The 12671-nt window shown below is 48.3% G+C and overlaps 1 protein-coding gene across 2 annotated transcripts in view; it reads right to left on the reverse strand.

Annotated features, from left to right (window-relative positions):
* The window catches only part of LOC108939230 (low-density lipoprotein receptor-related protein 1-like), a 114959-nt gene that overhangs the window by 37236 nt on the left and 65052 nt on the right, over positions 1 to 12671 (reverse strand). For both annotated transcript variants that reach the window (XM_018760384.2, XM_029246453.1), the window contains exons 22-39: positions 12237 to 12434; positions 11870 to 12115; positions 9792 to 9989; positions 7916 to 8120; positions 7170 to 7334; positions 6782 to 7026; positions 5466 to 5597; positions 4607 to 4834; positions 4121 to 4295; positions 2484 to 2578; positions 2184 to 2333; positions 1897 to 2037; positions 1666 to 1791; positions 1388 to 1519; positions 1155 to 1289; positions 529 to 658; positions 296 to 422; positions 24 to 175 (exon numbers count right to left, since the gene is read on the reverse strand). In XM_018760384.2, coding sequence (XP_018615900.2) covers positions 24 to 175; positions 296 to 422; positions 529 to 658; positions 1155 to 1289; positions 1388 to 1519; positions 1666 to 1791; positions 1897 to 2037; positions 2184 to 2333; positions 2484 to 2578; positions 4121 to 4295; positions 4607 to 4834; positions 5466 to 5597; positions 6782 to 7026; positions 7170 to 7334; positions 7916 to 8120; positions 9792 to 9989; positions 11870 to 12115; positions 12237 to 12434 — 2980 coding nt within the window. The remainder of the gene's footprint in view (positions 1 to 23; positions 176 to 295; positions 423 to 528; positions 659 to 1154; positions 1290 to 1387; positions 1520 to 1665; positions 1792 to 1896; positions 2038 to 2183; positions 2334 to 2483; positions 2579 to 4120; positions 4296 to 4606; positions 4835 to 5465; positions 5598 to 6781; positions 7027 to 7169; positions 7335 to 7915; positions 8121 to 9791; positions 9990 to 11869; positions 12116 to 12236; positions 12435 to 12671) is intronic.

The raw sequence follows: 12671 nt of genomic DNA on the forward strand, positions 1-12671 counted from the left end.
GACGTAAGGGCACCGCAAGTTACCTATCACTCCAGTAGATGTAGTTTTCAAAGACAGAGATGGAAAACATGTCCATGTTGTTGGTGGCTAGCACCACTTCCCTGTTCTCGCCAGTTTCCAGATCAATGCGCTCAATTTTGTCCATTCGTGCATCACACCAGTACAGCAGGCCCTCCTACAGAAATGTGAGAGAGAGAAAGAGAGGGAGGTATCATAATGACAGATCCATTTCCATCAACCAATGTCAGATAGAAAAGTATAAGTTATGCTATAACAGCACTGCTGAAATTCTCACCTGGTAATCAATGGAGATACCATTAGGCCAGCTGATGCTGACATTGACAAGAACGGCCCTCTGGGATCCATCCAGCCGGGACCTCTCAATGCGTGGGTACTGACCCCACTCAGTCCAAAACAAGTATCTATACACATGAACACATAAACACATAGACGCGTACTGTCAATACGGTATTTAGAGTGCGATACCGAACAAGAAATCGGCACAAGTCTTCTTCCTGTAGACCTCACCCCTTCTCCGGGTGCACTGCAATGGCACGGGGCTTGTCCAGACCCTGTGAGATGACAACATAGCGGAAGGACCCATTCAGCCTGGCCACCTCGATCACATCAAAACCTTGATCAGTCCAGTAAATGTTCCCTGGATGGGGAAGGAGAAGATGCTCTCAACTTTCCATTGCGGCCAAGGTGCGTCAGAGCTGCAGAAACATTTTCTCTCAAAAGAAAGGACGGTGCTCTTGTACAACACATGATGAAATGATGACATGACCAGTGTCAGCAGTACAAAATCACAGAATCAAAGAAAAGACATGCAAAGCAGAGGTAATTTCTTCTTGCCTTTCTAAGTCATGTCTTTGGATCCTTTTACTTCTTTTCTCACAAAACAATATGCACTGAGGGTTTGATCTCATTGTATGCTTCAAAGAATCCTGATTACATGCTTCACATCAGTCCAATGACTAATGCAGTCTGTGAATCTCCTGAGGGTTGGGGCATTTGCGACCTCAAATCTAGATACATGGGACAGCATATCCACTAAAAATGTACATGCTTGTGTGTGTGTGTGTGTGTGTGTGTGTGTGTGTGTGTCTGTGTGCGCGCGCGCGTGACTGTGCGCATATTTTTTTGCTTCTGACCTGCAATCCAGTCCACAGCAATGCCCTCCACACGGCCAATGCCGTTGGTCACAACTTCCTCACGCCACGTCTGGTCTCTCTTGGCTCGGCCAATAGTGCTTAGGCCCATGTCAACCCAGTAGATAGTGTCATTTTCTGCGGTGGAGGAGAAAGTCGAGTTGTTTCTCCAGAATGAGCGCGGAGTTCCGTGTGACAGCAGTCTCCAGCAGAAGCCTGAGCTTACGGTGACTCACCGGCGTGAAAGTCGATTCCTACAGCCAAGGAAGTGCCCGAGAGTGGCACTAGTGCATCAGATTTGTCAGATGGCTCCAGAGGAATCCCACGAATTCCTTCATGCACTGAGTATAGCAGGAAAGATCCCACTCCTGCAGAGGAAGTCACAAGAGTTTTCAGAGTGAGTGGCTTTCTGCACACTGGATTTGGCTTCACCCTCTTCTCTTCCACTCGGCTGACCTCCACTGGACCGGAAATCCGGCAGTGACACAAGCGGGGGCTCTGCAGTGGTCCTTACCCTCACAAGACTGCTGTCCGCTCTGCAGGCTGTAGCCAGCTGTGCACATGCAGGCACGAGTGGTGGGTGAGGTGGGCAAGCACAGCTGGGAGCAGCCTCCATTGTTCTTGCTACACATGTTGGTCCCTAGGAGAGACACTCGCCTTTTACTCTATGGATCAGTCTGTGGGACATGGACTTTCTGAAGATTTTAACACACAGAGTCAGGTCTGTCGGGTGCTGACAAGCTACCTGTCTGCACAGTCTCATTATAGATCTTCATATGCATCATGGGAGAGGTGTTGTTTCTCAGGACCTTCCAGTTTCTCCCGTCCTCCTTGTCACAGGTCCCGATCTGATCTGTGGACTGGTCAGCCCACCACAGTTTGTCTCCTGCTCAAACAACGTGCAAGTGAAAACAACAAAGCAAATTTCACACTCATTCTTTGTGGGAGAAGCTGAGTTTCAATGACTTAGTCAGACCAAAGCTAACTAGTCAGCAAAAAACACTAGACCAGTAGACTTAGTATATCCCTTACCCATGATGGCCAATGCGGTAGCCTTGCTCAGTTTGCCTTTGACATTTTCTATGACCTCCAACCCACTGCCATCCAGTTTGCAGCGGTTGATGGTGCTGTTCATAGAACTAATCCAGTACAGGTGTTCGGTATCATAGTCAATGGACAGACCTGTGGGATGCATAATGCGATGAAATCCAAAGAGGAGTGATGGCAACCATTTCACTTTGGCCATTTAACATTTGTAGAGTGCGATAAAAGGAGTTCATCTTCTAGCACTACTGCTCTCCACGTCCCAGTCCCCAGGATTCAGATACTCACCCACTGGACCTTTCTGATTGGTGAACAACACGTTGTGATTGCTGCCATCCATGTTGGCGGTACTAATGTTGTCTCCATCTGTCCAGTACAGTTTCCTGTTGAGGGAAGACAAATTTCCACTGAGAAAGTGGACTTGGCAAGACATGGGCCGCCAATGTCCGACATCCCCTTAATCACACACACTGTCCGGACCTGATGTGCAGAACACAGATGAGCACTCATTCTTCATATTCTTAAAAAGTATACACAATGTGGACAAAATTCCTCCCATTGATCCATTGCATTGATCGTGCTCCACAGCAAAAATTGCTGAGATGATCCCAGATGTGCTAATGCACACAGAAATGGGCTCCAGGGAGCAGGCTGGTTGGACAGTTGTTAGATACTCATTGTCTTGACTTGTCTCGACACTTTTGATCATTCTTCTGTCATCTTCCCTTTACCATTTTCACACAATAAAAAAAAAAAACAAAAAGGGTAGCACTGGGGGCTAAAAATAGGTGAAACCACTACTTGTCTTGCTGCACCCCACAGAAAAAAATGTAGGGATAAAAGCATGAGACTTTGGTTTTTGTGCTCACCGTGTATTTATTTATTCCAAATACTAGGAGAACATTTGTTGCACAAAAGGTTTGTAGATGTATATTCTGATGTGCGATATGAAGAATTTTTTTTACATCAGTGCCTGTGTGTGCTTTCACACACACATGCAGATTCAGGTCGCTGTTCTACAAATGGATGAAACCACTTTCCCACAGGTACAAGCAGCTGGCTTTCTCCAGCTGACGACACCTTGATTCTTTCATCTCCAAACAGCTCTGCCCAATATCCATATCATCCACACCTTTCTATTCCCCAAAGCCAATCTGTTTACCACGCTTCCCAGGACCTTAGCTTGCTGCTTCACAAAATGCAGAGCCCCAGATCCTCTGCTCCATCCACCTTCACGACCTCACTCAGATCATTTCTTGTTAGTGGAATTGGCTGCCGCACATGCTGTAAGCATCTGCCCCTCGTTTACCACATGCCGAAAAAAGAACACACCAAAAGCATTCTGAGGGTTGAGAAGGCCTTATGAAGAAAGGAAAAGAGGGAAATGCATTCTTTAAAAAAAATCTTCCTTCTCCATGAATCCATAGGCCTGTCATGATTTACAGTGTGCAAAAAACTGTTCCGCTCATCTCTGAAAAATGGCTGGAGATGGAAAATGGTATCTTGGCCTGGGGGAGAAGCTAAGGACAGAGTGCGAAGCCCATAAAAGTGCTGAGCCCTCAGGCAGATGCTGGGGGGCGTGTTATAGCTCTGCGGAGACAGAATGGAGCTCAGCATTGATGGCTAAAGCAGTCTAGTCATCGCAGCCAGGGTTCAGATGTGTTTTCCACCATGTAACTAGAGTATAGACCTTGTTCAAGCTAAAGGACAGAGCTGTAATGCAATTTATCATCCTGCAGACCTTGCATTATGCTCTTAAACCTTTCGCACTTTCGTCACAGATGAGAACATGTGGATGAACCTCAACGTACCACTAAATTACAATCTACTTCTCTTTTCAGTCTGTTCATGTGAGGGATTAAGTTATCCTTGCTGATGCCTAGCAGAGTCCTACACTACAGCGGGCGTTCCTGGGCCTTACTCACCCAAGGACAGGGTGCAGGACCAGGCAGTGTGGCTTGTCCAGACCCTGGATGACGGCATTCTTGAAAGAGCCATCCAGCCGTGCGACATTGATCTGCTTCTTATTGGTATCGTAGCTGGTCCAGAACAAGTTTCTAGAGACCCAGTCCACTGCAAGTCCATGGGCGTTGTGTAGGTCTGAGGGGGAATGCATGCAAACGGACGTGATGATGCTGGATAATCAGCCATCAGCAGATTGACAAATGCGTTTCATTAATGGATGGGGCCACACGTAACAGCAGAACTTCCGGTGTTTAAAGAACCGAACTTGTGACCGAATGGCTACGTGTTAATTTAATATTGAGGGAGATGAATTCTTGTTAACACAAAAATAAAACATAACACTGTGTAAAACTTCGATGTGTATATGTTACCACACTCATGAAGTGCAGCTTTTGGCTTCACCATAACCTGATATACTGAGAAGAAAGGTGATGACGGGCACATACCAGCAGACACAACCGTCTCAACCCCAGTGCCATTGATGAAGGCCCTCTTGATGGCTTGTGCGTGCACATCAGACCAGTAGATGCGTTGCTCACGGGCATCGTAGTCCACCGCCACCACGTTGACAATGTCCGGCACAGTGAAAGAGATGATGTAGTTGTAATAGGGGTGGTCCAAATCCACTCCTCGGATCTCAATCTGCCGGGCGTACAACAGGAACTGCCGCGACTCTACAAGATGCAAGGAGGTCAGTGGGATCAATATCAAACACCCCAGAAGTCAATTACACACTAAAAATTTTGTGGAAATCATAGCTGAGTAGCCCGAGAGTAGCTCGGTGCCCCTAATGACTTGTTAGTACGTATCTGACAAAAAATTGTCCGCGGAACCGAACTGACCATTGACATAGGAGGCAAGATGATGGCCTACGCATTAAAAATTTTCAAACGCCAGTACAGACAATGTTTAGCGAACTGGTTTTTCTGGAAGGCACTCGCCCACACTGAAGTGTCAGGAGCCCTGCATCCAGCCAGAGTTAATTGATGCTTTCAGGCTTCACCAAGAGTCTCTCTAGTCAAATTACTCTGGGATCCACAATGGTACAGCTGAAGCTGAGCCCCAGAATACTAAGCAACCGGCAAGCAGACGCATGGCGGGAGCCCCTCCTCTCCCCTTCCATCTGTTACACTTATTAAACACTCCTTCAGTTACACTCACCTCGCAGAGCGTGACACACACAAGCTTCAGGTGCCATGTGACAACAGCATCCCGAGCATTACCGGCATCATTAGCAAGGTCACGGCAAAGAGAGGAGATAGGAAGTACGTCATTGCTGGCTTTGTAGCCGCGATGATTTCTTACCGTAGCAGGTATGATTGTCCGAATGGAGCTTCATGAGGTGTGGGCAGGCGCAGGAGAAGGTCTGGTTGTAATTGATGAGGCAGAGGTGCGAACAGGGGCCCTTTCCTCCATTGGCAGCACAAGGGTTCGGTGCTGGAAGCCCAAGAAGCATGGAGAACAGGAATGAGGGAGCAGTCATCATGGTGGACACAGGTTGGGGAGAGAGAGTTGTGTAATCGAGGGATGGCAATATGAGAAAGAACGATAAGGATGTGGAAGCACAGAGATCAGCCGGTAGACCAAGTGATGCATAAGTACCTGCGACGCGAAAATGCTTCTGAAAAATGAACACAAATAAACTTAACAAATTAGCATTAACTACATTTCAACATGTTTAAGTGTAAAAGACAAAAAAGAGCCCGTGTGACTGTACGGAATGTTTTCTTGTTGCTGTTTTCGATCTCCGCACAATAAATAATGACTTGTGTCACTTGGAGCAAGAGCTGCAATAAATAGGCCGTTATTGCTGGAACTGGGAGCGAGTGTAACTCCCTGTTCTGATGCAAGTGCGTGTCATGGTCTCCAAGTTCCGTCATTATTTACCAAAATATTGTTTATTTGTAGGGAAAATCCAAACATCTGCTCCAGTGAAAGAATATAACCGAAGAAAAGTGGTAAAGTTGCGTTATTCTAAAAGCATACTGGGCTGGTACTGGGCTGGTGCTCAAAGACAAATAGACCAAAAGGCACACCTGGACAGAGGTGCCCTTAAGTACACAATGAACAACTGCGACAGACGGAGCCAAGCGCTGCTTTTGTCGGTGACAGCGAGGGGAGAGAGCTGTCACTTAGAGTGACACTTGAATTTTGTCATCTCCTTTACAGATCCCTCCCCTGGATGGTGTTGACTGACAGGTGCAGGAGACAGGCTCCAGAATTCTGTTGAGTCCTCCATTGAAGAAGGGGCCAAAAAGAGAGGGATTTCCCTAAAGCTATTACCTTTATTAATTTAGCTGACACTTTTCTCCAAAGTGACTTACAATGTAATCTACTTACAATCATTTACCAATTTAAACAGCTGGGTAATTTTACTGGAGCAATTCAGGGTAAGTACCTTGCTCAAGGGTACCACAGCTAGAAGTGGGAACCAAACCTGTGACCTTTGGGCCCAAAGGAAGCAGTTCTAACTACTACACTACCAGCTGCCCCTTTTACATCCCTGGTTATGACTGATGCTGCTCAGCAACAGAAAACTGGAGTAGAGTTCAGGTTTTAAAGAGCTCTGTCTCTAGTGTACATGCTGTGTGCATATGTGTGTGTGTGAATACATGCCATACCCTGGGGCTGCCTGGAAGGATGGTAGACCTGTAGGTCAAATGGCTGCGTGTTGGTCTTTTGCACCACGGTAACACTGTGCCCGGTCCACTTGTTGGCTTTGGCCAGTGTGTTAGTGCGCCAGTCCGTCCAGTACACCTCTCCCCCGTACATGGTGACCGCAAAGGGATGTGACAGGTACTCGTGTCCCCGGAGCACCTCGATCAGCCCGGAGCCGTCATATTGAGCAGAGTAGATGGCATCTGACCTAAGATGCGAGGGAGAGGGGGCATGCAAAAGAACCTTAAAAATCTGATCAGAGAAACAAATGACTTTGCTCACGCCGAATCGAGAAGAGCGAATCCCTCTTAGACTGCCCAGGTATGCGTCTGCAGGTACTAGAGTGTGTACCTGGCATCAATCCAGAGGATGCGCAGCTCCAGGTAATCCACAGTGAGCCCGTTAGGCCAGCCACCGCTGCCCGTCTCCTTGTGTATGGTGTGCCTCCCCTGGCCACTCATGGAGGCTGCCTCGATCCTGGGCATGCTGGCATCCCAGTCTGTCCAGAAGAGGATGCTGGGAAGACAGACAATAGAAGATGGAGAGACGAGAGTTTGAGCAGACACACACTGAATTTCAGCTGGGACCTTCTAGCGCTGCCAGAAATAGTCCCAGCAGTGATGTCACACGGCAGACCCCTTTGTCATTCATTCGTTCGTTCGTTCATTCATTCACTGCTAGTTGTGGGAAGACATCGGTCAGAGTGCACAGCATAAACTTCTCAACTAAGTAGATTATCTGTTTAATAATTAAAAGGAAAAAAGCCCTATATGCAGCTACTTGTGTGATGTATACAGGTTTTTACTATGGTATGTGACTAATTGACTGCTCTCTAGGATCACGTACCTACAGCTGAATCGAAGGAGTTCTGTTGATGTGATTAACTTTTTAAATTGTTCTCCGAGATGTATGTTGATTTGGGGAAAAGCGCCTGCTAAATAAATAAATGCAATAACTCATTGGTCATGGTCTTATCTTTCTCTGCTTGTCACCAACTAACATCGGCAATGACATACATCAGGAGGGGTCACTACAGGACCTCGAGAGGCTACAGTACAGTTTTGGGAGTGGGGAGCGATTCCAGGGGTCAAGCTCACCCATATCGGGGGTCAAGGGCAATAGCGCGAGGGTGGTCTACTTCTCCAGCCAGAAGCGTGGTCCTCATGGTGCCATCCAGCTTGGCGACCTCAATCTGGTCCAGGTTGCTCTCCACCCAGTAGATGTTGCCAGCAATCCAGTCCACTGCCAGGCCCTCAGGAGTTGCCAGGCCGTACTGAATCACCACCTCGAAACTGGTCAGGGCTGAGAAGTCCAGGGACGGGGTGCATAGCAGGGACAAAGGGTCAGTGATGCTGATCCACTTGCATTAAAGTGCGCGAGGAAAGTCGTGTTATGATGATACGGATTACAAACTCCACACTGCGCTCCACTTGACAGGAGGACAGAGTTGTGAAGCTATTTATCATCCTACAGGCCACGTAGGATGTTCTTCACTGATGAGAACATGTGGATGAACTTCAACGTACCACTAAATTACAAATCACATAGACTTAGTCACTCCTTATTAACCTTATTGTCGATGATAACATGGTCTGTGTAAACCTTCAAAAACCGAGTTCGATTTTTTTTCTGCATTTGCAGAACACGTGTCAGTAAGCAAATCAACTTCCTAAATATGTAAATACCGACAGGCTACTTGTTTACAAAATATTTTTTGCTTAACTTTTGCTCAGTTCTGAATATAGCACAGGCTGTCAAGAGATGTTGACTGCATTACATCCTGGGATCTTTCCAGAAAGCAAACCCTTCACTGCCACACTGTTGGACTGGAGAGGCAGTTTCTGTGCCAATGTTTGGGGCCTAAATGTCATGCCAAACCGCAGGGAGGAAAACTGCAAGTGTCAAACGGGCCACTTGCTGGAACATGTTTCGGCCTTTCGCCGTCACCGAAATTGCCTTCTCTTGTTGCCTGCTCGGGAGTATGCAAATGATCCCATGTGGGGGGGGGGGAAATCACAGCCGGACATTTGCGGAAAAAGCATTTTGCCTCTCCGCATCTCCCCCTGCACTTTCCATCTCGAACAAGTGAGAATATCTGCCCAATCAATTAAAAACGTTAATTGTATCCAGCTGATAATCATTCTGACTGGGGGGGGGATAAGAGACATTCATTAGGCTTTCCTACACTAATTAGAGGGATTCGCTTTCTTTATGCCGCGCATATTCTTGCTGGATGCTAAGTCTGCTTTCCAAGGGCGCTGCGCTGAGAAGGCCCCTTTGTTCCGTCCGCTGGCGTTGCTCTGCGACTGTAATGAAACTGTTTGGCTGCCGTCTTCAAGGCTCCACGATTCTAAAACGAAACACAGCGGGACCCTGGTTGTGACGTCTGGGCCTGGCGTGATACAGCAGCGCTGGCACGGCGAGGCTGGAAACGGTGACTTCAATGCCGGGCCTCAAACACAACACTGCCGTTGAGGCCCAGTGTAGCGCTAGCCCGCGGCGAGACTAATGGAAAGAGACAAAGCGCCCCCCCACCCCCCCCCATGCGCTACGCAGTCGGGAGAACACAAACCTGATCTGTACCGGGACCGTGGTTTGCATTCGAAACAGGCAAATAATGAAGTAGGAAAATTCAGTCCATTTCTTGATTTGGAAGAAAACAAAAAAAAAAAAAAAAAAGAAAAATAAATCATGCAGTCGCCCACATGAACGGAAAGTCACGAAGCGAACGAAACGCGCATCTCGGAGCAGCGAAAGCCCGCATCCTGAAATAATGATGAAGCTCCGTCCTGCCCTACATAGCTGTAAACAAGCTAGTTGTGATCTACTTGGATTTCGCCGCAAAAATAATAAGCAGACGATTCCTTCCGCTGCTTGCACTTCCTCCAGCTGCGGCGTCGGAGCGAACTCGCGGGACCCCTGCGTCACCTGCGAGCTGGCAGAACAAGGAAAAACGCGTGTGAACGAACTCACCGCCGTTTTCCGACAGCTTGCCGCGATAGATCTTGTCATCCACCACATCTGTCCAGTAGAGGGTGCTCTGGTTGAGGTGGAAGTCCAAGGCGATGGTGTTGCGGAGGCCGGGGACCAGAACGCTGAACTCGCCCTTGTGGAGGTCAATGCGCCGGATCTCGTGGCGATTGGAGAATATAATAAAGGGCTTGAAAGGATCTAAGGAGACGAGAACACGCATCTCAGCAAAGTTACAAAGGAAGCGATGTGTGCATTTCATACAGTTCACAGCACCGCGAGGCTGAAACCTTGCGTAAAGCGAAGGCTTGCGTACATCTTCATTTCACAGCCTTTGTGGGCACTGCGGTAGAACATGGCACTAAAATCAAAACGTGCTCAGTCAAATGGTCCAACCAGTAGAGTTGAGCTGCTAAATTTGTCTTGAAGAGGAAGAGGACAACTTAACCAAACCACCCAAGTACACAAGGACAGCTGTTAGTGTAGGTGTTAAAGCTGCTGCTGCCTTTGGAACTGAAGGTCAAAGGTTTGAATCCCACCTACAGCTATAGCACCCGTGAGCAAGGTACTTATCCTAAATTGCTCCAGTAAAATTACCCAGCTGTATAAATGGGTAAATAATTGTAGGTACCCGGAGAAAAGCATCTGATAAATGAACAAATTTAAGTAAAGGCTTTTAAACAGATTACTACCATGAAGTGGGGGGAATAAAATGGTAACTGCACTAACAGATTCCAGACACACCACACACACACACACACACACACACACACACACACACTGTCCGAAACCTTTTGTCCCAAGCGGGGGTTGCAGTGAGCCGGAGCTTAACTCGGCAACACAGGGCGCTAGGCCAGAGGGGGAAGGGACACACCCAGGACAGGACGCCAGTCCATCGCAAGGCACGCCAAGCGGAACTCAAACCCCAGACCCGCCAGAGAGCAGGCACAGGCCAAACCTGCTGCGCCACTGCACCCCCCCTCCAGAGACAGTATTTCTCCCTAATACGTGCTAACTACAGGGTGGTTACATGCAACATACAGAGGTGAACTGGATTCTGAGGACTTTGGCAGCAGGCAAAGTGTGATGAGATTAAACACGGTAACGCCAGTGTGAGACTCGAGTGGCACCCAGACACGGTGTCAGAATGTGGCCCCAAGTTGTGTCATTTGCAGCCTATAGGTCCTTGAGAGGAAGAAGGTGACATCCAGGCTCCTGGAAGACACCACTCAGAGGGTAGGTGAAAATGTCCCTTTAGAAATTATTCCCTCTCTGGTAAAGTTTATTTTTTCCCTTTTACAAAAAGCGTGAGCTAGGATCGCCATCCTGCCCCCCATTCCCTTAAACAAGCCCCTTGAGGGTACAAGGTCAGAGCTTCCCACCCTACCCGCCATCTAGATTTCCAGTCATGTGTTGTGAAAGAAGAATGGTTTTGGATGGTCTGCTCACCGGTGTCAGTTGGGATGGACCCATGTCACTGTACCTGGAGTGCGATCTTCAGCTTTTCAAAATACTCATCACGGTAACTAGTGAAAGCTACTAAAGCAACCATTTTTGAAAGGGTAATTATAAACTTCATTTTGTATCAACTGGTATAATAATTTGGCTGCTTTCTGTCATCACCTTAAACTGTAAATGTACAGTTTAATCAGCTGCAATTCCAGCGCTGCTCTTGCAGTGCCCCCAGGATCCCATCACCATCTCCACTGACAGGTCCCTCCATTTTTCGACTTCTACTGGATCAAGAGCCGCTTTAATGTAATCGGGCCAGTCGTCCGGTGTTGGACTTCTACTTATCGCTCACGTCGTTGCCTTATTCCCGGTACTGCACCCCACTGCATTTGAGAACCTCACACACCTTCTGCATCTGCTTCTCCTTTCGCTGTTTAAACCTGATCCTCGGTGCCAAAGCCTGTTGCAGCTCTGTCTTTTCTGCTTCCCTACCCATCTTTGGTCATCCATTCTTTCTCCCTATCCTCCCACCTCACCTTTCATCCATCCTGAGCCGCTCCCGCTCATCCCGAGCCCTGGCCACCCGCGTTCCCCCAAACAACCCCATCTCTCTTCACTGTGCCCCTTACCCGTGCTCTTGCAGCTCTCCATGTCAGGCTCCAGGACCCAGCCCTCGTAGCAGGAACACTTGACACTGAGCTTTTCCTGCTTACAGCGCTGGCTGCACCTCAGGTGCTTGGCACACAAGCTCTGGATCCTGCAGGTCTTGTTGTCGGCACCCAGCTCCATCCCCAGGGGGCAGGAGCAGACGATGCCTTCTCCGGGGGCAATTGAGCAGTTGTGGCTGCAGCCGCCGTTGGCAAGGGAGCACAGATCTTTGAGGGTAAACAGGGTGCGAGGGCACGGAGGTGGAGTGTTTACTTGCATTTCAGTGGAGAAGGAAGGAAATAATCTCGAAAAGTGCAAGTGCAAGTTTGCGAAGGCAGCGCGTCTTACCGCAAAGCTTCTCGTCAGACCCATCTGGACAGTCTTCGTTGCCATCGCACAGCTTCTCAGCTGGCAGGCAGATGTTACTGTGAGTGGCACAGGCGTGGTGGGAAAGCTTGCAGGCCAGCGCCTCGCAGTTTTCCTCATCGGAGTTGTCCTCGCAGTCACTGTCACCGTCGCAGACCAAAGTCTTGCTTATGCAGCGCGCTGTGAGTGGGGTGGGGGGGGGTGGGGGTTACATTTAAGTGATTTGACACACTGGTCCTCCACAGAACTGTACACCCTCTCATTTTCTACAGCATGGTCATTATCATGGTACTGGCACATTCCCACGTCGTAACCTAGTCCCAGGAAGGATTGCACTCTGCTGTCCCATCTGTGATATCATTAAGGTGTCTGTTTTCATGCATATACAATTTCTTAATAGCAAATTTTTTTGCACTC

This window comes from Scleropages formosus, chromosome 19 (genome assembly GCF_900964775.1).
Source record: "Scleropages formosus chromosome 19, fSclFor1.1, whole genome shotgun sequence".
NCBI lineage: Eukaryota > Metazoa > Chordata > Actinopteri > Osteoglossiformes > Osteoglossidae > Scleropages > Scleropages formosus.